We start from the raw sequence: 24,879 nt of genomic DNA on the forward strand, positions 1-24,879 counted from the left end.
GTGAACGATGGCGACGAGAGACGTACACTCCGCCACTTGTTTTTAAGCGTGTATGCTAATTATTAATATACCTACAACCGGTATAATTGTAAAGAAATAATAAAAACACTTTTTGACCTTTCACATTTTTACCGTACTAGCATTAAATTATCGTTTGGTTGTATCCAGTGGTGGCTCGTCCATATGCACTGCGGAACTGCAGCACCCACAAGCAAATTGGAATATTATAATATACATCAATTTATGTATATTATAATATGAAAATGCAGGTCTGACATGGCGGGAGGTGCAAGAGTTGGCGATGGACCGAGGAAAGTGGCGCGAACTTCTGGTTGCCCTATGCCCCAATGTTGGGACGTGACAGGGTGGAAGAAGAATATGAAAATATCAATATTATTTAAGCGTGAATTAAGCTCGCCCGCGCACCTATATGTCCAATAATTATCACACACCGCGGTACTGCAGTACAGTTTTCAAACTAATATGCTTGAATGGACGCGGGATGGGTGCAGGGAGCGGGGCATGCAGCGGGGTGCTTGATCGGTACTGCAGTCCCGACAGTGTATCGCCGTTTCTGCGTTCGTACGTGAGCACGCGCGTGACAGCCGAGGAAAGAAATATAGCTTTAATGATTTATTAACATTGTTAAAATTTATTTCTGCAAGCAATTTATGCAAAGCTCTTTATTTTAATTACTTATTAATATAATTAATAATTTTTATTTAATTTTGATGTTAATAGTAAAATATAATCCAAGTAAACATTTATTTTTTTATTTTTCATCAACCGCAGCACCCAATAATTTTATTATGCCATATTATATTTTCTACAGAAGTGATAATACTAAGTTTTTCAATTCTTTATGACGTATCTATATGTACAATAGTTTCTTCTTACGACCTACGTCATGTATTTTTTATATATTCTGAGATTATGTGGCATTGTTATCATTAAATTTTAATAACAACGCAGTATAACACTTTGAGGTCTTCTGACAATGAAACTAATTATTTAATATAGGATTTATTGTGTATTCGAGACAGTGTTGCCAACTTCGCGTTTTTCTTGCCAGATCTAGCATTTTTCGATAGGCATCTGCTTGCATAAAAGTCATCTAGCTTTTGGCGTTTTTATTAGCATTTTTTTATGCTTTCAACAGCTTTAATGTGCTGAAAATAAACTAGCTTTTAGCTTATTTATTCAGATATTAAATTAAGGTAGATAGGAACTTGATAAATAAAACAACACAATGAAACAATATGAGCATTCTTGCCGTTATAGTGATAATATTGGTATCAGATATTATAATTTAATATGTGCTTAGGCATGTGGCATCGAATTGATGATTATCGGGGATTCCACTCTCTGGTATTACCTAATTATTACTTACCATTGGGTGTTAGATTAATTAATTATTTTTTATCAATTTTGAAATGAGTTTCTGGGAAAATTTGGTGTGATTTTTACACGTATAGGTATCAATTTTTTCAAATTTCGCACTTTTTTCGATCGGCAAAAAAGGTAAGTATTGAAAATTGATTTTCGTTTTGTTGCGTTTTTTCCTTCCAAATAGATAGCTTATTTTCGTACCCCGTCTGGCATGTTTTTGTGAGCGTCAGTTGGCATATTGTTGACATATTATTATGTAGAAAATACCATGTAGGTACGTAATTATTTTCATATTAGCATTTTAAACGGGGAAAAAATCGTCTCTGTTCTGGCAGAACACACTAACTGGAGAATACTAGTTTTGAATAATTTGACTTTAAAGTTGTTAAAATGTTTGAAATGGTCTATCATGTGAGTTTATTAAGTAATCGTATATAGGATGACTTTAAAATAAAGACTGTTTATTTATTAAGAAGGTTACGGACGGTAAAATTTGAAATAAGGAACATTTTGGTATAACTAACTCAATATGTCACTTTTTCAAATTAGTGTCTTCTGCCAGAATAGTGACGAAATATTGTACATAATGCTAATGTTGGCTGTTAATGTATTATATTATCACGCTGTGTCCCTGTATTATTCTAGTGTTTATCAAAAAAGTGAATCACAAAAAATCAATAAACATTGAAGTATCATTTACAACAGGATAGTGACCGTTTCTTTCCTAAGGTGTATATTATACCTATTCGAAAGTTTGTAATTCCGAATCGCCGGTCAAATATTTAATTTTACTAGATTAAAACAAAAAGTTGGCAGGCATTATAAAAACTAGAACTAACAAACAAATTCGTAGAAATTGGTGAAACTTGCGGAAGTGTTCCATTGAAAAATGGAATTGTACCATATAATCTGAATTAATTAAAAAATAAATAATAAACAATTTAAAAATACAAACCAAAATTGTAATACATATTATAAGGCAGGTCTGGGCAAACTTTTTGGAAGAAGGGCCACATTAGGAATATAAAATGAACGGCGGGCCGCAAGTAAAATACTATTTTTAGACATGCATAATTTATTATCATGAAAAAGGAATTTCAACATAAAAAATAAATAATTGTCTAATGGCCATCGATTTAATGAGAAGAATGAAATTATTTTTTTAGCTGAGATTATTAAAACTGCTTGTTCATCGGTGATGATACTTGATCGTAAAGAGTTTTTATTGATATTCATAATTGAAAATGTTTGTTCATACATTATTTGGGTTGATCCAAAATAACCAACATTTGTCGAGCAGAATCTTTAAGTTGTTCGAATTTGTCCGAATTAAGAGTGTTATAAAATTTGGACATTCTTCTCGACGATGCAATTCTTGCATGTATATTCAAATTTTATTTTAAAAAAAGGCGTTAAAATGTAGAAGAATATGTGGCGGGCCGTAGCTTGCCCAGGCCTGAATAGGGTATACTGAGTAAATTAAACGGCAGATTAATTAAACATTATTCCAAATAAAAACCTACATATTCGAATGCCAGTGAGATTAACTAGGTGAAAAATACATGTTTTTTTTAATTCAACGTGAGCATAATTATAGTATAAATTAATTGATGCAACAGAGTTTTCGTAACTGAGTAATCGAACGAAAATGTTGGTTGTTAGATACACAGATAAACAGGTAATCAGCAATCATTAATTAATTATGCAATCATCGGGTGAACTTTTCGATGACAACAGTGATTTGTTGCTTTATTATAAACCAATCATCATTGGAGTCGATCCACTGCTGGATGGAAGCCTCTGCTTGCTGTCTCCACTCCTCTGGTCCTTGGTTTATCGTCATAACGTAATTTCGCTAAATTTGATTATCTCATTTATCTAGCGGGCTATGGGTGGAGATGGAGATGTGCGTGCCACATTATTACTGGACAAATCTCATCATCCTGTGATTGATATACATCTATAGTTATAATATGTTACCAAAACTGGCATTTTCATTATCGTGAAATACGAATTTATTAGTGTAGTGAAAAGGGGTTAAGGTGCTGTACCCATACCCACGCAATGTAGGTATACCAGAGGCAGCAACCATGAACCTTAGCATAATAAGGATCATTTTTAAGATATTGAGTCACTTCAAAATTACAGCGTTCTATAATTTGCTTATAATATGATTGATTTTCAGTTTATATATGTATTTTATGGCGCTTAGTACTAATTCGCAATTAAACTTAACATTTTGCGATTAGAAACCCATAAAATACCAAAATAGCGGATTACGTGTGTCTTTTTGCCCCATATCCGGCCATTCTTACCCTGTCTGTCGCTTCAATAAATAGGGCTGGAATGCTGACCGCAAGTGTCAGATTCCTGAGCCAGGAGGTTCGTCTCCTTCTGATATCTTATCTTGAAACTTTATAAAAGATTTTACTCTTCATAACATTGTTTTAAATGATTTTACAAAAAAAAATCTTCTCGTATCAGAACATTGCGTCCCAAACAAACTTGGTACCTACCATGGTCGACTATATTTAGGCAGTGGCACTGGCGATGGAAGTGCTGGTTATTTGTTGATTATCTTCGAATGCAATGTGCTAAACCTGTTCGTAATAAATGAAGATTATTAATTATTATAATATGCAACAGTAAACATTATCCACAATTACAGTGACAGGGCTCTAGCCTGGGGGCCCGAGCTCTGGAGGGGCCCGGCGTGGCGGTTGACCAGATAAATGACATAAACACACATCACAAATTTGCTACTACTACCCACTGGTATAGTGAGAGAGCCCGCTTCAGGATATGGGGCCCTTGCCTGGTTTACCATATTGCATTCGAAGTATGAGCAATAACTAGCACTACCATTGAAGTTTAAATTTTCGTATAACAGCCTGACTATAGTGGGCTTTGGTACATACCTAAATGAAATGGTGGAGGTCTACAATACAAACGGAATAGTGACTATAGTTGTAGATAGTGACACAGATTTACTTGTACGTGACTGGAATCATAAGTGCCGGTTCATGATGCGGAGTGTCAGACACTTCGCTGGCCAATAATCTCCCGCAGCCGCGTGTAAACTAATATAATAATACAATCGAAACACTCCGATCGCGTACATTTTATTCTGAGAATAATTCTGAGGCTGGCTCGTGTCCAAGCACGCCCAAATTTCGTCCCATCGTGCCCCCCTCGAGAAAGAAATCGGCACAACAACGGACATAATATTATGCGCTAGCCAATGATGGACAACCTTTTTTTTTAATGTGGCCAATTAAATTTATCCTTACCTTGGCTTATAGGTAAATCATTCTACAGTGGCGCCATAGGCGTTTCGCGTATGTACTGGAATTGATAGCTGCAATGCCTGATTTAATGCTAACAAACAATACCACTACAACTGCAAGTCGCTTTTTCCATATCCATGGTGCCGCTGTAGAATGATTTACCTATACCATACGTCCTGATTTGACCGGGATTATATCGGTTTAACGATGTACGCGATGTTTAGCGAGTGGGTCGATTGTTTGGGCCCCGCATCAGTTGAAGTATGACCTTATGGTGGAGCGAGTTCAAAAGAAATTTTTGAGACTCCTTTATCTGAGGTTGTATGGATACTGTCCGTGGCTTCATCCAACTGGCTTTCTCTTAGGTATGCTTACATACTGTAGTTTAAATGCTAGAAGATTTCAATATTTGGCCACGTATTTATATATATAAATGAGAACTCTGCCACTCTTGGTAGTATTGACTTTTGTGTCCCTGATAACTATCTTAGAAATCGGGAGCATCAGTTGTTTGTTCTCCCAAGGAGCAGAACTAACCTGCCAATTGATAGGGCAATAACTCTGTTCAACCAAATCGCTTCGGATGTTGATATATTTCACCTACGTGAGGATGAGTATATATATAGGTGGACGTTGTTTTATAAATTCATAAAATAGGGTCTGCTTAGCTCATTCGGTGTACTTCCTTGTAGGTAGGTACCTATCTAATATATATATATATATATATATATTTGTATTTACACTTTTCTACTGTTTAATAACTTAATACTGATATATCCTTTTTTTATATAATAGGTACTGTTTTAATAATATTTCTTTGCGAGCAACTCGGTTATTTTTTTTTTCAAGCTAAAATGTTGCAATCATGCGGTGTGCGGCGGTGGGAGTTTAGTGACATATTATGTTTTGTGAACGCCAACAAAATCACATTGACATATTTGACGAGTTTAGATGTGCGAGACTTTTAAGACATTCGGACCACAAACAGATAATAAATAGAATTCCGATAGGCAATATTCAATACACTACAATTTGATGCAGGGTTTTGAATGTGTGAGCGTCCTACGAAAATAAACGTGTGCGGCCGCAATAAATAGCATTGCGGGTTGTGCATCACTGCACTACCATAACTACTCATTAACGATCTGTTGTATTTAGTTTGCCCGCCTTCTTCCGCGAATCTTAACCCCAAACGATATTGCAATACGCCCTGGATGGGATGCGCTGGATATTATATTATTTTTTTCACCGCGGCGAGTGTCGCGTTACCCCACCACGTTGAAAATAGATTTTTTTTCTAATAATATTACCGGCGTATTTTACCGTCATAATGACAGCGTAAATAAAATATGACAACGTGTTTATTTGACAGCTGTCATGGCGCCGCGTAAAATCTACAAGCCTCTGCGAAGTGTAGCCATGTGAAATAATATTGTATTGTTTTATTGACCTCTCTATTATGAACATTTATCCCGATGAAAATATCTGACAATAATTTTCCTAAAATTGGATTTGACTGCCGTCGTTTTTAATAGAATACGCAGATAACTCAGAAATAATGGGAACTGAAATACCTAACGGGTAAGAAGAAGCAGGCAACCGATCTCGAGTACGGAAGAACACGGGTTTAATTTAAACACGTGTCAAGAATACGTCATACGTCGAATACTGACAAGTGCTCTCGGTTTATGCATTGACGCTCATTTGATATTAGTGTATTACACACACTATTGCACGTCTATAATGCGTGGTTCATTTTCATAAGAATACGTCATAGGTCGAATACTGACAAGTGCTCTCGGTTTATGCATTGACGCTCATTTGACATTGGTGTATTACACACACTATTGTCTATAATGCGTGGTTCATTTTTATAGGACACTTACACATTCAAAACCCTGCGTCAAAATTTACTGATCGGTAAGGGAGACCGGGGACAATAGAAACAAGGGATGATAGAAACAGCGGCTATAGCAGCCGATTCACATGTCCGAATCACGTGAGAGTTTCCCAAACTAAGTGTCTTTGGGAGCTTCTGCCGCTCAGTAGTCGTCCGTCGAGCGACTGTGACTGAAGATACAAAAACGTTAGTCAGATGATTTCAATTATAGGTATTAGCATATTTATTTGTCTATTAACTTTAGGTGGAATAGCTTAAATTATTGCAATTGATCGTTGTTTACAAAATAATTAATGGTTTTAAAAAAAATGGTGCCGGGACAATAGCAACAATCTAAGGTGGGGACGTTAGAAACATATTTGTACTGTTAGTCCAGTGCATCGATTGTCATGGTTGGTCACACAAGGCATGTACTCAACAAAAATTTAACTATACGTCATGACAATTGCTTATCAGAATCAATTTTTACTACTACTTATATTTTACTATTACTTTTTAGTCTCGTTACTATTACTTACCAACTACCTATTTACTTTTATATTAGGTACTTATTGTGTTGTTACAATATTTTTTAAATTTTTTCAATGTTTACTTTAATTTACAATAAAATGTAATTAAATAAATCTGTTTTCTTATTATTAGCACTAAAGACGCCATAGATTCTAAGTACTGTTTCAATTGTCCCCAGTATGTGTTTCAATTGTCCCTGGCACGGGGCATTGTGTATAATTAATGCTACGTATGTATCCATTGTAATGATTGATTTTAATATTGTTTTTTTTCTTCTTTCAGAAAATATCAATTCCAAATGCTGGACCCGGCACTCATCCTGTTACGTTCCGATTTAGCCTCGCTAGTAATGCGGACCTGGATGGACCCCAGGTAATATATTATATTTTTGTATTTAATGAAAAACCCATTATATTATGTACCTATAATACATCATACTATTTGCACTCGATATGTCAATTACAAATTTGCTGTCATGTGTACAGATGCAGGAAAGCCATTACATCGGGCGTTCGATGGAAACTCCTTAAACCCTTCATCAATAAATTAGATTAAAATAAATTATGTAACATCAGAGCCGCCTTTGAAATTTGTTTAAAATTATTATGATCAACTAGTATTAATTTTAGTCTTGAAAAACGATGATAATTAAAAAAAAAATGTTGAATAAATAATTTTTTGCATCTGCGTTGGTTGTCTATTTATTTTCGTATAGTTATCTTCACATGGTTAAATTGAAACTTACTTTGCGAAATAAACTGATTTTAAACTTAAACATTCTGATATTGACCATATAATATATATTTCGGCTATGGATATTGCCGACATTGCAACTAATGGCACGCAGAGGGCAAGACTAATATACTTTTCCAATCCTCTTCCATTTTGAGCTATATGAATGCAATAAAATTGCGTATTTAAACGGTACACGTATGGTTGTATTATTGTGTTACAATAAAAACAATGCAAGGCTATCATTTTACTACGTTTTTCTTAGCTCGTATTCTTGTTTGTCCGGTGGTTGTTTATCCAGTACAAATCTTGCAATCGATTTTTAACTAACTTCCCGACTAGCTAGACATTTGAAACTTTTAGAATATATCAGAACACGATGTAAATGCATTCTTTTAATACTTTAGCCATCTTTAAGCAGAATTGAATTCATTTTCAGTTAATTCTGTTTTGTATGAGAAGTTATTTCGGTAGAAATCCGTAAAAAGTAAAACACAATTATTGGTTGCTATGGGTCTGGTGTCCTAGCAACTCAATTATTAATATATACGTGCGTTACTATGGAAATCAAAATGACATTTCAGTATTCTATATTTGTTTGTTTGTTGCAAAATAGCAAAAAAAAATGATTTGTTGACAATTGCCTTATTTGTCCTAAATTATTAATACATAGAATTGTCAAGTTTATATGATTCAACAGAAAATTTTAAAACGCGGTATATAAAAAGTTCTTTTTATCTTGTAATTATTTATAATGTACTACTTTTGCATGAATAATTCAAAACGAATTATATCCTCCATTAAAATGTACCCATTATCGCTATGCACAAAATATTTGTAAAATGATAGTGAAAGAATTTCTCAGTGCTTTATGTTTTACCAAAATCATTAAAACCCTCTCATTAGTATTAATGGAAATCTGATAGTCTTCCATGTTCCGATGAGGTGACGCATCAGTGAAACGCCAAATAATGTTCAACTGTACGCGCGACGAAAATTTGTACTTGCTTCGCATTCATTGAGAAAACGTGGAGTCGGGCGCACGTCACTTTGCTGCGTGATGGCGACGGGCCAATTAATTCTAAAATCGTGTAAAGATGACTAAAAACTTTACCCATTTACTTTAAAAAGCAAACATGTCAATGAATATATTATTATTGATACTAATAGAATAATAAACAGAACATAAAATGGACGTATGTTGGATTTATATGAGAAATAATATTTCGTTTGACAGGCGTCATTTTCACCCGCGACCCGCAATCCGCACATCGCCTAGCAACGATCTTTTTAGACCGTGCCTCAACTAATGCATGGCCTTAACAATTTTGGAAAAGGCTGGATTTAACGTTTTATGAACATGATAGATAAGTACTTAAAAGAACTAAATTCGTACAAAAAAATATGTGGAGGTACTGAATTATCATTATGTAGCATATCTATAGTCTATGTTCAATTTATGATAGTGCAAAGCTAATATTTTTCATTAAAATGGTGTTAATTTTTAAGCAGTGTCAAATCTTATAAAACTATCCATGAAATACTATCATTATTTAAATAGTTTGGATTGACGAAACGAAAGAGTTTTCAAAACAAAACAAAAAATACTTATCTCGAAATGTTTGCTCGTATCGTAAATTGACGAATCGTGAAGACAGCCCGTTTTTCATACTATCATAATATGAATTAAGGATAGTTCTGTGTTTGATTCAATACAACTCGTCACTATTGTGTCAATTGTTTGAATTGACCAAACGAAAGAGCTCACGTCATGAATAAACTGTATAATATACCTAAACTGACCAAGTTTGCACTTACAATAAAACGATAACCAAAAAAAATGTATTGTATTGTTTTAGAAGACGGATGTCAAAAAATATCTGACACTTTCGTCGGTATTTCTTTACATACAAGGAAAAAAGCCATTATAAAATCGACGGTAACTCATGACATAATTTCGAAACTGTGACATGACATTCCTTTCATTTGAGGTCGCCGTGAGGTGAGGTGTGAATGGGCCTTAGTACATATAGTGCACAAACTATGCGTTGAACAGTTGCAGCGTACATACATCGGAGAATGAATGTGGTATTGAGTGTGCTGTGAAACGGTCAACGCATTTCGTCTCGGGCTATAACCGCTAAACATGAGGTACTCTTACACCTCTACTATGTCCTACATTTTGATCTTAACATTAAATTTAACGGTACCCACCACATTACATTATTATTATTTCTTATAAGCCGGTGCGTGAATGACCAGCGGATGGACCGCTTTGTGCTTTTTTCTTACGCTAGATTCAGACCCAATATGTGAGGTGGCGTAATTGCGAATTCGCTTTTTTTTATTATTGAGTAAAAAATTTGAGTTTTCCCTATTAAAAATCCACACACGAATGTTTTTTGTCTTTTGTACGAAGATATAACTATTTGATGCAAAACAATTCATTATATTTAACATACATAATTTTGAAAACACTTCTGAGAAAATATATTATAACCAATAGAAAATAACTTTTTGAAAGAGCTTTGTAAATTGCTTCAAAACTTCTTGCTTCTAAATTGCTAAAAAAGCGCTTCAGAGAGTATTATAAGAGCCATTAGTTAAAATGTGTCATAATTAAGTATTGTACCTTTAGCATAGTGGTCTATGTGCGTGGGCGCGAATCCCGAGATATGCAGGTTCGATTCCTGCTTGTCTTACTTTTTTCAAAAAGATTTTTTTTTCTATTGGTTATAATAATTAGGCTTAGGATTCTTGGGTATTTAATTTTTTTTGAGCGGCCACAATAAAATATCAAAATATATATATCTGTTTCAGACAATTTTGAAACATTTAAGCACCTATTTTTAAATATTTTGGATAATTACATATTTTTACATATTCTAGAAGCACATGTTTTCACATAAACACAAAATTAAATAGTGTTTTAAATAACAATACTGGACTTCAAACGCTGCAGAATATTAAATCTGTTTTGGAAAATCCATCAGATGCCTCGTTTGTTTCAATTTTTCTACTTCAGAGATAGTTTCATTACATACGCAATAATAACATCTGTAGAAGTGGAAAGAAGTTTTTCCATGTATACAAATTTGCTAAGATCAAATCATCAAAGATTCACTTTTGAAAATTTGAAGCATTGTTCTGTTATAAATAACAATAAATTGTAATAAAGCGTTTTCTATTCGTGAATAAATAATAAATTAAACTATTGAAATATATATGATTTATTGTAATACTTACTAAAGTTTTTAGCACCTATTTTTGTTTTTTAGCACATAATTATGAAATTTTAATAACATATTTTCCAATTATATCTACATATTTTAGATATCTACCTATTATTCATTTTTAGCACCTAAAAAGTCTAGTTATAATATATTTTCTCAGAAGTGTTTTCAAAATTATGTATGTTCAATAATTAGAATGTTACATTCTTAAATCTTGTGAATTATTCGTTGAATATAAAAAGTAATTATTTAATTCATTATGATATTTAGTATTTCATCTCAGCCGGGGTCGATTCACTATTGGATGAAGGCCTCCCTAACTGTATCCACTCTTCTCGGTCATCAATAATAATAAATAAAATGTGTATAATTTAAATTGACCATATTGGAGGTTGGCTGTGTAGATCCAATATAAAAGGTGCACGACTAAACTCTGTCCTACTTATTTGTTTTCATTGTATCTACCATTGATATACTACTGGATGAATCATATGCTTCTTAAAATGACGCCCGATTTTCAGCGACTCGGCCTTTGTTAAAACTTACTGACTAAGCCCGATCTAGCTTGCATCTTACTCTAACTAATAGTCAGCGCATGACGACTTGCTCTGTCTGCTTTGCGTTGCAGTCACCCTTAGGTTCACTATTCCAAGAACGCAAATTTAGTTTTACAGCCAGGGCAATACGGGTGAAATTCGGAAAACCATGTTATCGGTCTTAACGCATTATACCTACAAGGAAATATTATAAGACGATATTCGTAATATCTTTTGTGGTACATTTTTAAAATGACACTTGTATGGGAACTGCTCATCTAGTAGTATATCAATGGTATCTACTAATAATACATCGTACTGAGAATTTTAAATTTCGACGAAACCCTCCCTAAACCAAACCATAATAGATTAAAAATATTATTCTACTATTATGCGTTGGTTAGTTTATGACGGTCGTATCCTCAATTATTACACCAATATTGAAAGCGCGTTTTGTTTCTGTGTCAAACTTTATTATGGTACAGAAGGAGGGGATTGCACTAAATTTCGGGACTAGGGTTACCGGAGGGTCTTATGCCCGTGCTCCATTGGCACGCAAGTCAGACGATGTACAGTCTTCGGACTTTTTAATCAGCAGACCAGGCTCGTTGGACTTTAAACATGTTTGATATTTTACTCTCTGAGTTGCCAGACTTCATCCGTCGATCACTACGTAAATTCATTTGACATTAATACGCAATCATTCGGACCGAAAATAATCTGTAATTGTTTTAAAAAAAAATATTGATTAATTTGTTAATTTACACATTCGAAAATGAGAGATTTATAAATTATTTTTTTATTTGTATTTATGAAAATCATAAAAGAAAACGTAAAACTTGTGTTGTTTTCACTGCTATATTATTTTATGCAAGTCTACATAAATAACACAAAATTATAGGATTATCGGAAGACATTACGATAATCGCAACTTTTTTGACAGCTCGACATTTTTATTCGTTCGTTGATCAGAAGCAGGGCATAGACAAATCGGACGATTTATTGTCGTCGGACATTTGGCTCGCCGATGGAGCGCTGGCATTAGTCCACCGCTGGTTTGCCGACACTCCTAGTTAAGTATTAAACCTTTTAGCGCTCTCTACCTGTAATCAAAATTGTATCGGGAACGGTGTTAGTAGACCTGATCATCCACTCTCGACAATCTTCGAATGTGCAATGATTTCGCTGCCGACCTTCGTGAAATGCTGCCACTTACCACGTTTTCGGTTGTGGCAAACCTTTTTGGAAAATCGTCATTTTATGACCATATTTCAACGACTTATTAAAATGCAATATCATTCAAATGAGACAGTCTCCTTTTTTAATATTATATTGTCGCCGTGCAGGCAAAAGTCACTATCGTCACAAATGTTAGTTATTTTCAGAATATATAGTCTTTAAATTTAAACGGACCAATGTCACTAAATGGAATGAAAGACTGATGGTAACCAATCGACAAAAATGTCAAAATCTATGTTTATGCTCATAGTGAGTTTTGTTTGAATATTGTTAGTCATAAATGATTTATTCTTGATTATAACATATTCAATTTTGAACATACATAACTTGAAAACACCTCAGATATATATACATACCCACTAGAAAAAATCATATTTGAATAAAATACGAAACTCGACTGGATTTGAACCCGTATAACCATTGGTGTCGCGCCAATCTGTGCATTAACAATATATGCTACGAGCCTCCTATAAAATTACGACAATTTAAACTAGTATGTCATACATGAAATGCATATCAAATTGCGTTATTATTGACTATCGGTTTCTGTGTATTAATTCAAAATATGATTTTTTCTAGTGGGTAGAATATCTGAGGTGTTTTCAAGTTATGTATGTTCATTATATGGAATGTTACATTCTCAAAAATCTTGTGAATTATTCATTGAATAAAAGAAATGTTTTATTAAATATTTAATTTTGTATCAATTTGATTATACTATGGTCATTATAACATACCTATAATTCGTGCAAGTACGTATTTCACTACATGCATTATTATTAAAATAGTTATAAAAAGTACACAGATTAACATAAAAACCCAATTAGAGCAATCTACCTACATGGTGAGTTGAACAGACATTGTTTTATGAATATAAGAACAATTTTCAAAAAACTCATTTCATTTCATATCGAAAATAATTAAGTTGAATATGTTGCCATTCAAATTGGCAATTTTACAATAATTATTACTTATCCGGATTTCAACACACACATTCAATAACTCTGTGTTATCACTATTACATATATTTATATATACGTATATATGTTTGCGGTCAAAACAATCAGTCTTGGCTGATTAATACTCATAGTAATATTATAATAGTTTCCGTATATTTTGCATGTTACTTAATATTGGTTTATAAAACTTTATCTGAAAATATTTCTGGTTACGTTGTTGTTTATTTTTACATATCGTTGTAAATATATGCAATATTTAAATAAATAAAATTAATATAGACCACTTTTTTTATGTAAAACCTGTTTTGTTCGCTCAAAGAGATTGACGGTTTCGCTACATGTTTTTAAATAATTATATTGATGCTGGAAATCCTAAGTGATTTTTACAGGAGACATAAATAAATACACTTAATAAAAATCCTTATAAATCACAATTTATGAAGCATTTTTTGTAGTAAATATTATTATACATTTTTTATGTTTGATTGGGTCTGGTTGTATTGGTTTTTTAACCCAGATTGTCGTACGTATGAAAATTTGAATGCAGAAATATAGAATATCATAATATATTTGGTAGCTATGTGTTTTGTAGTATTCTATACCTACCAAGAAATCCCTGTACACAAATTTCTTCCGTAGACTAGATACTGTCCGACAACAAGATCTCTTCGATAACCGGAAGTCGCTGAAGTCGCATGTGGAAGACTTCTCAGTAACCTATCTGTCATGGCGACAACGCGTATTTAAATAATGTATCTCTTTTTAAATGCGACTCCTTTTCTTCTTCGCAATAAACCAAAAGTTTACTAATAATAATTTTAACACTCGATCGTTTTATATATAAGTATTTTTATAATAAAAAGCATCAAATTACGTAAATTGATAGATCCGTACACCACGGAAGCGTAAAATGAAATGATAAATTTAGGGGCGTTCCTCATTTGAAACAGAAGTACGATGAACTGCATAGAAGGGGTTTGTTAGTTCACAGTTTCAACACGTAGACAAGAAGTTCTTGTTCGACAATAGTTTATTCGTCGGATGTGTTGTTCGTTGAGTTTCTTTCTCCCGATTTCGCTTTTTATTTGGCGATTTAAAATAATGGCGTGATTTATTGCAATATTGTCTGTGCAGTCGGTCGCCTTTGAAACGACCCGCTGAATGTCAGGCCGACCGCGTTCTGGGACGCCTGCCAATGGTTCGCTGCGCATGCATTCGCCGAAACGATTCGCAAATGGACCAAGGCCCGCGCTCGGCCCAACCGGGTCATGGCCCCGCCGAGTGATCATCTCGTCTTGTCGGAATTATTACTGACTGTCATTAACATTATCATTTTGATATTTCGCATTCGAATTCTATTGTCTGCTTGAGGATTATTTTTTTTTTGGTCTTCCAAATTTTCGGCAATTGCGATCGATCCGTCGTCGTGAATTGCGGTATGGTTAAATTGTATTCGTGACGTCACAACTTTTATGTTTTGCCAAATTGTTGTACACGACGACATTCACCGTGTCAAGAATTGTTTTTCTGAGAAACTTTGCATATCGAGTCTTTGATAAATTTGAATTAATTTTAAAGTAGCTAATTTCGAGTAGGTACACAGTTTGTATGAAATATTATTTATTAACACCCATATAATTTTAATCTTTCATACACTAAAAATATTATTAAATATTTAATAAACCATTTCTCTTATTTAATGAATAATTCACAAATTTTTGAGAATGTAACATTCTATATTATATTAAACATACATAACTTGAAAACACCTCAAATATATACCCACTAGAGAAAATCATATTTGAAAAAATATTTGGCGAGAGCCGGGCGTTGGTTAGTAATTAAGGTAATTATTATTCCTTGATTCAATACACAAAAACCGATAGTCAATAATAACGCAATTTGATAAGCATTTCATGTATGACATACTAGTTTAAATTGTCGTAATTATATAGGAGGCTCGTAACATATATGGTTAATGCACAGATTGGCGCGACACCAATGGTTATACGGGTTCAAATCCCGTCGAGTTTCGTATTTTTTTCAAATATGATTTTTTTCTAGTGGGTAATAATATGTTCTAATGAATAGTATTAATCGATCATTTTGAAGAGGACACCTCATTTACGACCTAGTTTGAAAAATTTACAATTACATTTTGAAGTCAATTTACTTAACTTGGTCACCGGTGCACTTGTATTCGTTCTATCCTCACCACCTCACTGATTACCGTTTACTGTCTTATCAAACTTTCAGAGCTTTTCTAAAGCTGTGTCTATCGAATATCAAAAGTTTGGATCGAAATATCCTAACAAATCAAAGCAGTAAGAACCATATTTATTTTATATATTATTATCTACTATACCGCAATAATAACTAGAGTCTATTCTATAAGCTGGCGTACACGTCACACGGAAAGCTTTGTGCCATCTCGTTGAACTGTTGCAAGTTTTCAATGGAAAGAAACAAAATGGATGCTGAAGCGGGGGGGAAACCGCACGCCAGCTTGTAGAAGACAGACTCTAAGTACCTTTCTATAATTATGTATATAGATGAAAACTACGCCACTGTTGTGAACGAGAAGGAAATCAGATATTAATATATATACACCCTTTCGCTCTATCATGTCTCTATGTGAGCATGAAAGCTTAGGAGGATGCGTTAGCCTGAAACAGCTGTCAATATAAATAACTCAAAATCAAAAAATACTTTGTTTCAAATCCATTAAAAGTAATAATTATTGAAAACTTTGAATAATGTAATGTTTTTGTATTACAGGGATCGTTTGAATGCCTGCAGCAGAGTGGGTACGGCAAGCCTCTCCGCGCGCTGGGGGCCATGCCGACCCGCATGCGCGTGCAGGCCAACGAAGACGTCTACGAGGCCACCAAGCAGCGGATGACCGTCGACGCTGAGAACCTTAAAAGCAAATGGTAATGCATATCTCATTGAAGACTTATCATCTATCTCAATTATAACCAAAATACCATGCAGGATGTGCCGCAGAAGACTATTGGTCATGTTTTTTTCCGAATTTTTCATTATCAATTTGCACCAGCTTTAAGTCGGCTACAAACGTAACTGCAACTCGAGCAGTATATTATATTATGCACTAGTAAGTAGTATCTATACATAAGTATAATATGATGTTTGTATGATTGCGCAAGTCTTTTGAACTTTTCAAGCAATATGAAGATGTTTCAATTTCTATACTGTATACTTGCGCAGATATAACTGAGCATGTGGAGCGGAGACTGAACAAGTCTGAACCTGTCGCATATGTTCTTGGTTCAAGTGTAAACCGACACCAAATTGCCAATAACACCAGTACATATATGACACTTGCCATCAAATACAATTAACTGAGAAACTACCTTAAAAGGTGATTTAATTAATTGATAAACTGTGTGTAATAACTTCTTATTGTATTTGGAGACTGTTGGGTCATTTTTAGTCTAATCTTTGTGTTGTTGTGTGCCAGATAGCTTTCCGTCTTTTGGGAAGTCTGTCAGCAGATCGATAGCCGATTGCTCATATGGGCAATACAGACCCTTGTTTTGTCCATTCTTTCTACATGCGTATTCTAGAATTTTCTTCTTTGTCTTCACTATCTAATCTTATCATTTTCGCAAAAATATTTCAATAGCGCTTCTGCACTCTGCCTTAATTTGACATAATTATTTCGTGTCTGTAAATTTGCACATATGCAGTTCACAGTATCACACTTCACCGTGAAATATTGTATCGTAAATATATGGTTGTATATTAAAGACCGTCCAACCTCTTTGAGTCGTATAGTTCTGAGATAAAATTCATGTCTAAATAAAACACGGTTCTTGTCGGTTTACTCACAGGAAGCCAGCGGCTAACAAATTTTGAAAATAGCCGATATACTGGATTATTTGTTAAGTTAAGTAAGGTTAGGTTAGGTTTTCATTCTTGAAGGAACATCTGTAATGCTCCAAGGTCTGTAATGCTCCACGAACAATGCGTAATTTTTTCATCTCGGTGCTATAGAGATGACCGTATAGTATTTCTTTCCGTGTGCTACGGTGAAATGTAATATGTTCAATTTACATGTAACCAATTCTTTATGTCACTAATATCGGAAAGTAAAAAAAATAAAAAATCATTGCAAACTCACTAGTCATGTATTTAAATTAAAATGATTACATTATGAAATATTATTTTATTTGCTATAGAAATATTAAAATTATAGTTTTCAATAGATAAATAATTTTTGTGATTATTTATTCATAGAAACCAGCTCTTTTTGTTGCCTAATATTGTGATATAATGCACAGATATCGTATATCGATTTTTTACCCAAATCGAGTTATTATCAAAGATGTTTGAAGAAACCCTGTAAAACGCTTAACTGCATTATAATCGTAAATCGTATGCTATAAAAATGTTGTACATCCGAAGGTATTGATAATGAGCATTCAAAACTGTACATAAAAAATATTTAGTGATTCATCGATATAATAAATAAAATTCTGACGGATGGAAAGTTATGATCGGTCCATCTTTATTGTAATACATCTAAAATATGAGTGGTGCTTAATGGATATTTTTTTTTTTGTTTTAGTACCCGGGTGATAAAGCCCAACCAGACGGACATCGGCCGAAAGGTGAAGGTGAAAAATCAGCAACGGCCGCCGCCACCTCCCCGCGCTCCCCCATCCCCCCTGGCCAACCTCGGCGGCCACTCTCACTCCAACCACAGCCACCCCAACAACCACAACACCAACAACCACATTAGTAACAACTACCACAACAACGCCACCAACAACAACGCCAATAGTAACAACAGCAGTAACAATAGTAATAGCGGCAACAACGCCTCCCTCGCCAACAACGGCTCCGGCTACAACAGCAACCACAACGTGGGCCACAACGGCAACCACATAAACAGCCACAGCTTTAGCAACAGCAACAGTAACAGCAACCACACCTTTAACCAGAACGGTGCCGGCAGCTACGGCAGTCAGAACGGCGGGACCGCCAACAACAACCATAACGGCCATAATGGTTACAACGGTCATAGCGTCCCTGCCGGGGGAGCGGGAGGGGGCGGGCCGCCCAGGCCAGCCCCCTCTCACAAATCCACTCCCAAACCGGCTGTCGCCAACCCCAATCTTCTTAAGCGCCCTATTAAGTAAGTACCTGTCATATTTCTTCTCCTAATAATTCAAATAGTAAAACTGTTGCATATTATGATAGTGGCGAAGACTATATACTGGATGGAGATAAATGACAATATCAAACGAAAATATTTAATAATTCACACTCGGACAGTGTTCAATCAGCTAATTCAGTTTGTTTTTGTATGGAAACTGAAGCTTTTTTATTTTACCAAAAGTAATCCCCTAATATGCTATGCTTATTTTAGGGAATACAAAAATAATGAGAAGTGTTTTAGAAAATTCTTATATTTGAATGTTTAGTATCGACTCTTCACCACTGCCATATTATTATGTGTACCTAAATATAATATGACAATGAACAAGCATACAAAATGGAACAAGAAGTAAATTATAGTACAAGTGAAGAAATAATCGATTATTGGATTTTTTCCAAAAACCTTTAACAGTACGCTTGTCTTGTTTTTAGGGAACGACTTATCCAACTGCTGGCTTTGCGGCCGTACAAAAGACCCGACCTGTTCAGTAGAATTAATAACGGTAAGTTACATTCTTAAGTTTTCAACATTGTAAATAAAGTAGTTGTATGGGGTCATTCATAAATTATTACTAGAAATACATAGGTAAACAAAGTAACAGACCTCATGTCAGAATACAAGCTACCATTTTGTTTTCGGCGCTGCCAATAGAAGACGAAAAATAATTAAATTGTTTAGGCAAATTCTTTGGTGAAGTCACATTTTGTACACCTCCTCCCTGTCCCCTCTTGTCACAAATCATCACATTATATTGAACCCCTTCTGCGCCATTAGTGCATTTCTATTTCATATAATAATCAGTGAGTTAGTTAGTGCACACATCGTCACCGTAGATGTCAAGGGAGCCAAGCCACAAATTTGGCGAAAATGAGTAAAGTACACAAAAACATTTTAAAATCATCAAAGATGCAGTGGTCAATGGATTTAAGCCACAAAACTCTTTTGACTACCACACACGTGTGCCAACTGTAGATTTCAATATTCAGTGGTCAAGAGATTACTTATTATTTTTGACAAGAGATTACTTAGATTAGAGAAAACACACATAACTTCTAAGATACTAGTTTTTTAGTTATTTGTACAAAATAATAAAAAGATAACACCACAAAGTATATTCTATGTTCAAAGTTTCACTTTATATCTTTAAAATCAAAAAAATTCAATAAAAAAATGTTGCTTTTTTTTTGTCACACAAAATCTTTGTGCGCCTGTTTCTCAGCATTATGATTTGTGGACTGGCTCCCTTGACATCTATGGCGACGACATGTTGTATTTTCAGTTTTGTATGTTTTAAAAAAAATGTTTTGAAAGATCCGAATTGAATGAAAATCAAAAGCGAAATGGACGATATTTGAATGGGACAATAACTTTACAAATACCCTATTTAGACTTATTTTTATTGCTTTTAAAGTTTATTGTCTGTGCATTAACATTATAAATTCAATGAAATGGTTATAGGTAGTACTTAGTACTTAATAAAGTTGAATGGCTTCTGATTGAAATGTTTGTTATTTCAGAGGGAATTAAAGATAGGGAAAAAAATGTGATAAAGACTGTGCTGCAACAGATCTCGAGTATGAAGGACAACTGCATTCATCTGCACACGCACCTGTGGAACGATGTCATCCAAGACTGGCCATTTTATACTGACGAGGAGAAGCAAATACTCAAAAGGTAGCAACCATCAACCAATCACTAGGTGTATCTTACTATAGTTCAAACTACAATGGTTGATTCTCAGGCCAGCCGACGCCTCGATCGTGAAAAATCACTTTTAAATCGTTCTCTTGAGTCACGACCGAATTGGATTGCTGTCATGTCGAAGATTACTAAGAACTTATTGCCACGGGGCTTAAGCGTCGGCCTATAGCATCCCAGGTTCGAATCCTGGGTCTGACATGTACATATATTGTTTTTCTATTTGTGTATGAGTCAGAGTATAGACCTAATAGGTTGAGCAATTGGCTGACATCCATTTCTCGTAAAAAAAAAAATGTTAATACAACCTCCACCCTGTGAAGGCCCATATGATCCTCACAGGATCGAACATGGTGAAGTAGTAATTATTGTTAACACTAGCTACTGAGCATATATTATGAACCAATGAAATCATGCATCAACACGATCGAGTTAGTAGTTTAATCGTTCTATATAATTGCTATTTAAAATCTACGATTGCTCACGACGGCGATCGTTGAATCAGATTGGGTCTGACTGTCTAATTAGGCCTTAACGCTTAGTTTTCTAACATGGACTCGATTGAAATAACACAAATAATCTATTCCAACTATGTGATAAAAAAAGTTTGAGGTTGTTATAATATCTATTTTTTATTTCTTTTTCCAGTCGCAAGCCGCAAAACTTAACGCCCCCCCTGAGTTCGGACTCCGGCCACTCCCCTTCCCCTCCACCCCCCGCTAAGAGGTCCGCTCCCCCTCCCCAACTCTCGACGGCGCACCCCTACTCGGGATCCCAGGGCGCCCCTCAGGGGCAAGGTGTCACCATAGTGGCCGCGCCTCCTCCCATCAAGAAGCAGAGGATCTCGCACTACAAGAAGCCTATCACGCACGACTCCAACAGTCGGTTAGTAAACAGAACTCTTTTCTGTCAGCCCCATGATGGCCATATATAAACCATGTCCAAAGTTTCCTGGTCCTATTTTATAACTGTCATAATTAAAATGTACATGGTTTTAATTTTTTTTGTATGACATGAAACATATTAAACACATTCGCGGACACATATTAGGGATATGACACATATTAAAAATTTAATTTTTTAAATTTTCGATTTAGATCAGCGGTTTCCAACCTGGGAGGCGCGATCTATTGCCAGGGGAGGCGCCAAAATTTTTTAATAAATTAATTTTTATACCATAATATCTACAAATAAATAAAACTTCATATCTTAACGTAACAGTGAAAATTCAGTGCATGAATGTTTATTTTAATATATTATAATACATAATACATATATTTAAATCCTATTAAAAAATATTTGGAGCGGAGAAATTAAAAAATGGCGCTTTTGCAAACGCTCTGTTTCGGTAATGCACAAAACGACCGCTGGTTGCATGAAAACAATAACCTCAAATTTAAATGTCACTCGTAGCTAAAGTGTCAACTGAAGCGTGTAGGCAGGGTGTGATATTGTTTTTTTTAATTGTTTTTGACGTGATTTCTTTAATATAATATAACAATAATACATGTCTCCACTTTTAAATGATTTCTACGCCAGATATATTGAAGCAAACAAAAATCTATTTCCTGAGTTCTTGGTTAGTTTGCTAATGCATTTTTCATATTATTTTATTATTAGTAAAAAAAGTCGCCCGCGGCGCTGCTTTGTTTCAGGACTATTAAATATTTTAAATATATGGGTGAAAGATCCTGGCCTGTGGGCCCTATTCAGTATGTGGAGCCCATGATAGAATCCATTAATTTTTGTCAATGAACGATGATGAATTTGGTTGACTTCTATTAAAATTGATTGTGGTAATAAACAAGCTCATTCGTCGCATGAAAAAAAAATTTATTAAAAAATGAATTTAATATAAGTAAGTAGTAAAAACTTGTGTGTTAAAAAAGTGTCTGTATTATTTAATGAAATAAAGGGGGGGAGGCGCCAAGATTAGATTTGGGACAAAGGGAGGCGTAGTAACATAAAGGTTGGAGACCACTGATTTAGATAATATATAGAAATGAGTTAAGTCTTAATATACAACACTATCTAATGGAAATATGTTCGCACTGTGACACAAGTAGCAGGGAACATATTGTTTTAATCCAAAATATGACGTCTATAAACGTTGTGTCGTATTCCACAGTACATGACATCAATGGACGTCCTGTCATATCACATCTCACAAAATACAACATTTATAGACATCATGCCCCCCCGCGAATGTGATATTAATAATCATATCAAAAGTTCCACATAAATTTTCATTTTTTGTTTTTAAACAATCTGGCTAAAAGTCAGATGAGGTATTTTTTGCTTTATGTTCATTTTGAGAAATGATTGTTTTCAAATAGTTTTTACGGTATTCTCCATATTATATCATGTCATTTAAAATTAATACAAAATTGTATCCGGTTAATTTTCAATGAAAATTAGCTACATTTTGATTTTGACAGCTATGAAATAGAACCAGTGAGTTTTGACACGAAACTCTTGTATAATATGGCCTGTATAAGATGGTCGTGGCTCCGTTTATTTTCTCTCCCTCATTTCCTCTGACTGCTTTCCATTTGAATGCTTTCACTTTTCAAGTATTCTGTTTTGAGACGAAATATATTTCATGCCAAGGAAATTAATATTCTGACGTGTGAGAGCTTTTAATATGATATTATATAATGATCTGCATCATATATTTATCGACCATGGGCCAGATGCATAGATATCACCGTTAAGTTGATTTAACTGTTAATAGTAACGCTTTTAGTTACACAACTTTTAAGATGACGACATCACTTTTTCGAACTAAAATTAACAAGGCAATCATGAACTTAGAGTGGGTTTTAAATGATTTTTTTTGTTCCAGGGAGGGAGAAAGCTCACCGGCCGCATTGAGCAATGGCTACCACTCGTCAACGAGTACGAGTGGCGCCAGCAGTGGGGAGAGGAAAAACTACAGCGATGAGGATACGCCTCCTCCACCCTCTGGAGTACTTACCCCAAGTCAGTTGCAACAATTTTCTTCCATCATTGACCGTCAAATCCGTAATACATTCACAACATGTCATATCACCACCAATAATTAGATGACGTCTTATCCATCAATGTTTATGTACCATTTTAAATGGTACATATAGGGACACAAGTAGCACCCCACGCCCCACACGTTGTGTGAAGTGGTATCAGAATGAGACCACTTTTTTATGAAAACAATATACCTATAATAATTTCAGATTTCTATGTTCACTATATGGTTGCCAACTAAAAGTCCGTCAACTATTCAAAATTCTCAAAGAGACATTTCAATCCGTAAAATTAAATATTATTTGTGGTAAAATAGTGTGGTTTGTAATGTCATAGTAATTATTAATTATGTTTCTTTTATCACATTGAGATACAGTGGAACCCCGATTATATGTACGTGCCCAGAATTCACGTTTTCCCGGTATTTGCATGTCGTTTCTGTCAGGCCTGCTTCATTTTAGTACCTTTAATACTTTCATGTTTTTATTCAAACCAATATTTACCGGCTTCACTGCTACCTCACCAAATGGATTATTCGTATGTCTTCTATCTTATTCACCGCATTCACTCGCTTTTATGGTTAGTGTTTGTTCAAGCCTTGCCCCCAATCGAGCGTAGTTATACGCAAAGCAGCCATTCCACACCAACCTCAATCAGAGATAGAAGCACTTTTATATAAAGTGTGTTTCTTTAAATCCACAAAGCCTGTGTATACTGTTTATACCTTTTGAATGATAGATGTTATATATATATATGATTTTGTGTAACTTTTCAAAAGATAAAAGCATAAAATCTATGAAATTATGGTGTTTTAGCAGTCCAGGCAAAACCATTTTTTTAGAATTTTCTTTCTGGAATGCAGCCAACTCTTATTTTTATTATATACCTATATGATTATTTAACAGTCGAGGCGGATTTGATTGTAATTGAATTGTGTTGTGTTTTGCAGGCAAAAGAGACAATGGGTATAGCCGTAGTTTTGGAAGCACCAAGAACTTTGTTGATACACCGACCAAACAAAATGGTTACCAAAGCAGTCCGCCCGTCGAACCTGCCTCCTATGGTATGTAATTTACCTTCAATGCGTATTATTTATTTAAGAATGAATCTACTCACCAGAACTTGTATGACATGTCAACTCATCTACTCATAATTCAACGGTTTAAAGTTAAACAACACTTTCACATTTTTATAATACCAAGATCAAT

The 24,879-nt window shown here is 34.5% G+C and overlaps 1 protein-coding gene across 1 annotated transcript in view; it reads left to right on the plus strand.

Annotated features, from left to right (window-relative positions):
• Su(Tpl) (Suppressor of Triplolethal) overlaps positions 1–24,879 on the plus strand; it is a 292,305-nt gene that overhangs the window by 261,809 nt on the left and 5,617 nt on the right. The window contains exons 3-10 of the mRNA XM_085945997.1: positions 7,369–7,458; positions 16,564–16,718; positions 18,377–18,946; positions 19,402–19,472; positions 20,488–20,644; positions 21,317–21,553; positions 23,514–23,650; positions 24,621–24,734. Coding sequence (XP_085802123.1) covers positions 7,369–7,458; positions 16,564–16,718; positions 18,377–18,946; positions 19,402–19,472; positions 20,488–20,644; positions 21,317–21,553; positions 23,514–23,650; positions 24,621–24,734 — 1,531 coding nt within the window. The remainder of the gene's footprint in view (positions 1–7,368; positions 7,459–16,563; positions 16,719–18,376; positions 18,947–19,401; positions 19,473–20,487; positions 20,645–21,316; positions 21,554–23,513; positions 23,651–24,620; positions 24,735–24,879) is intronic.

The sequence above is a fragment of the Rhyacophila brunnea genome, unplaced genomic scaffold, assembly GCF_057557595.1.
Source record: "Rhyacophila brunnea isolate RB1 unplaced genomic scaffold, BYU_Rbru_1.0 scaffold_19, whole genome shotgun sequence".
Classification (NCBI taxonomy): Eukaryota; Metazoa; Arthropoda; class Insecta; order Trichoptera; family Rhyacophilidae; genus Rhyacophila; species Rhyacophila brunnea.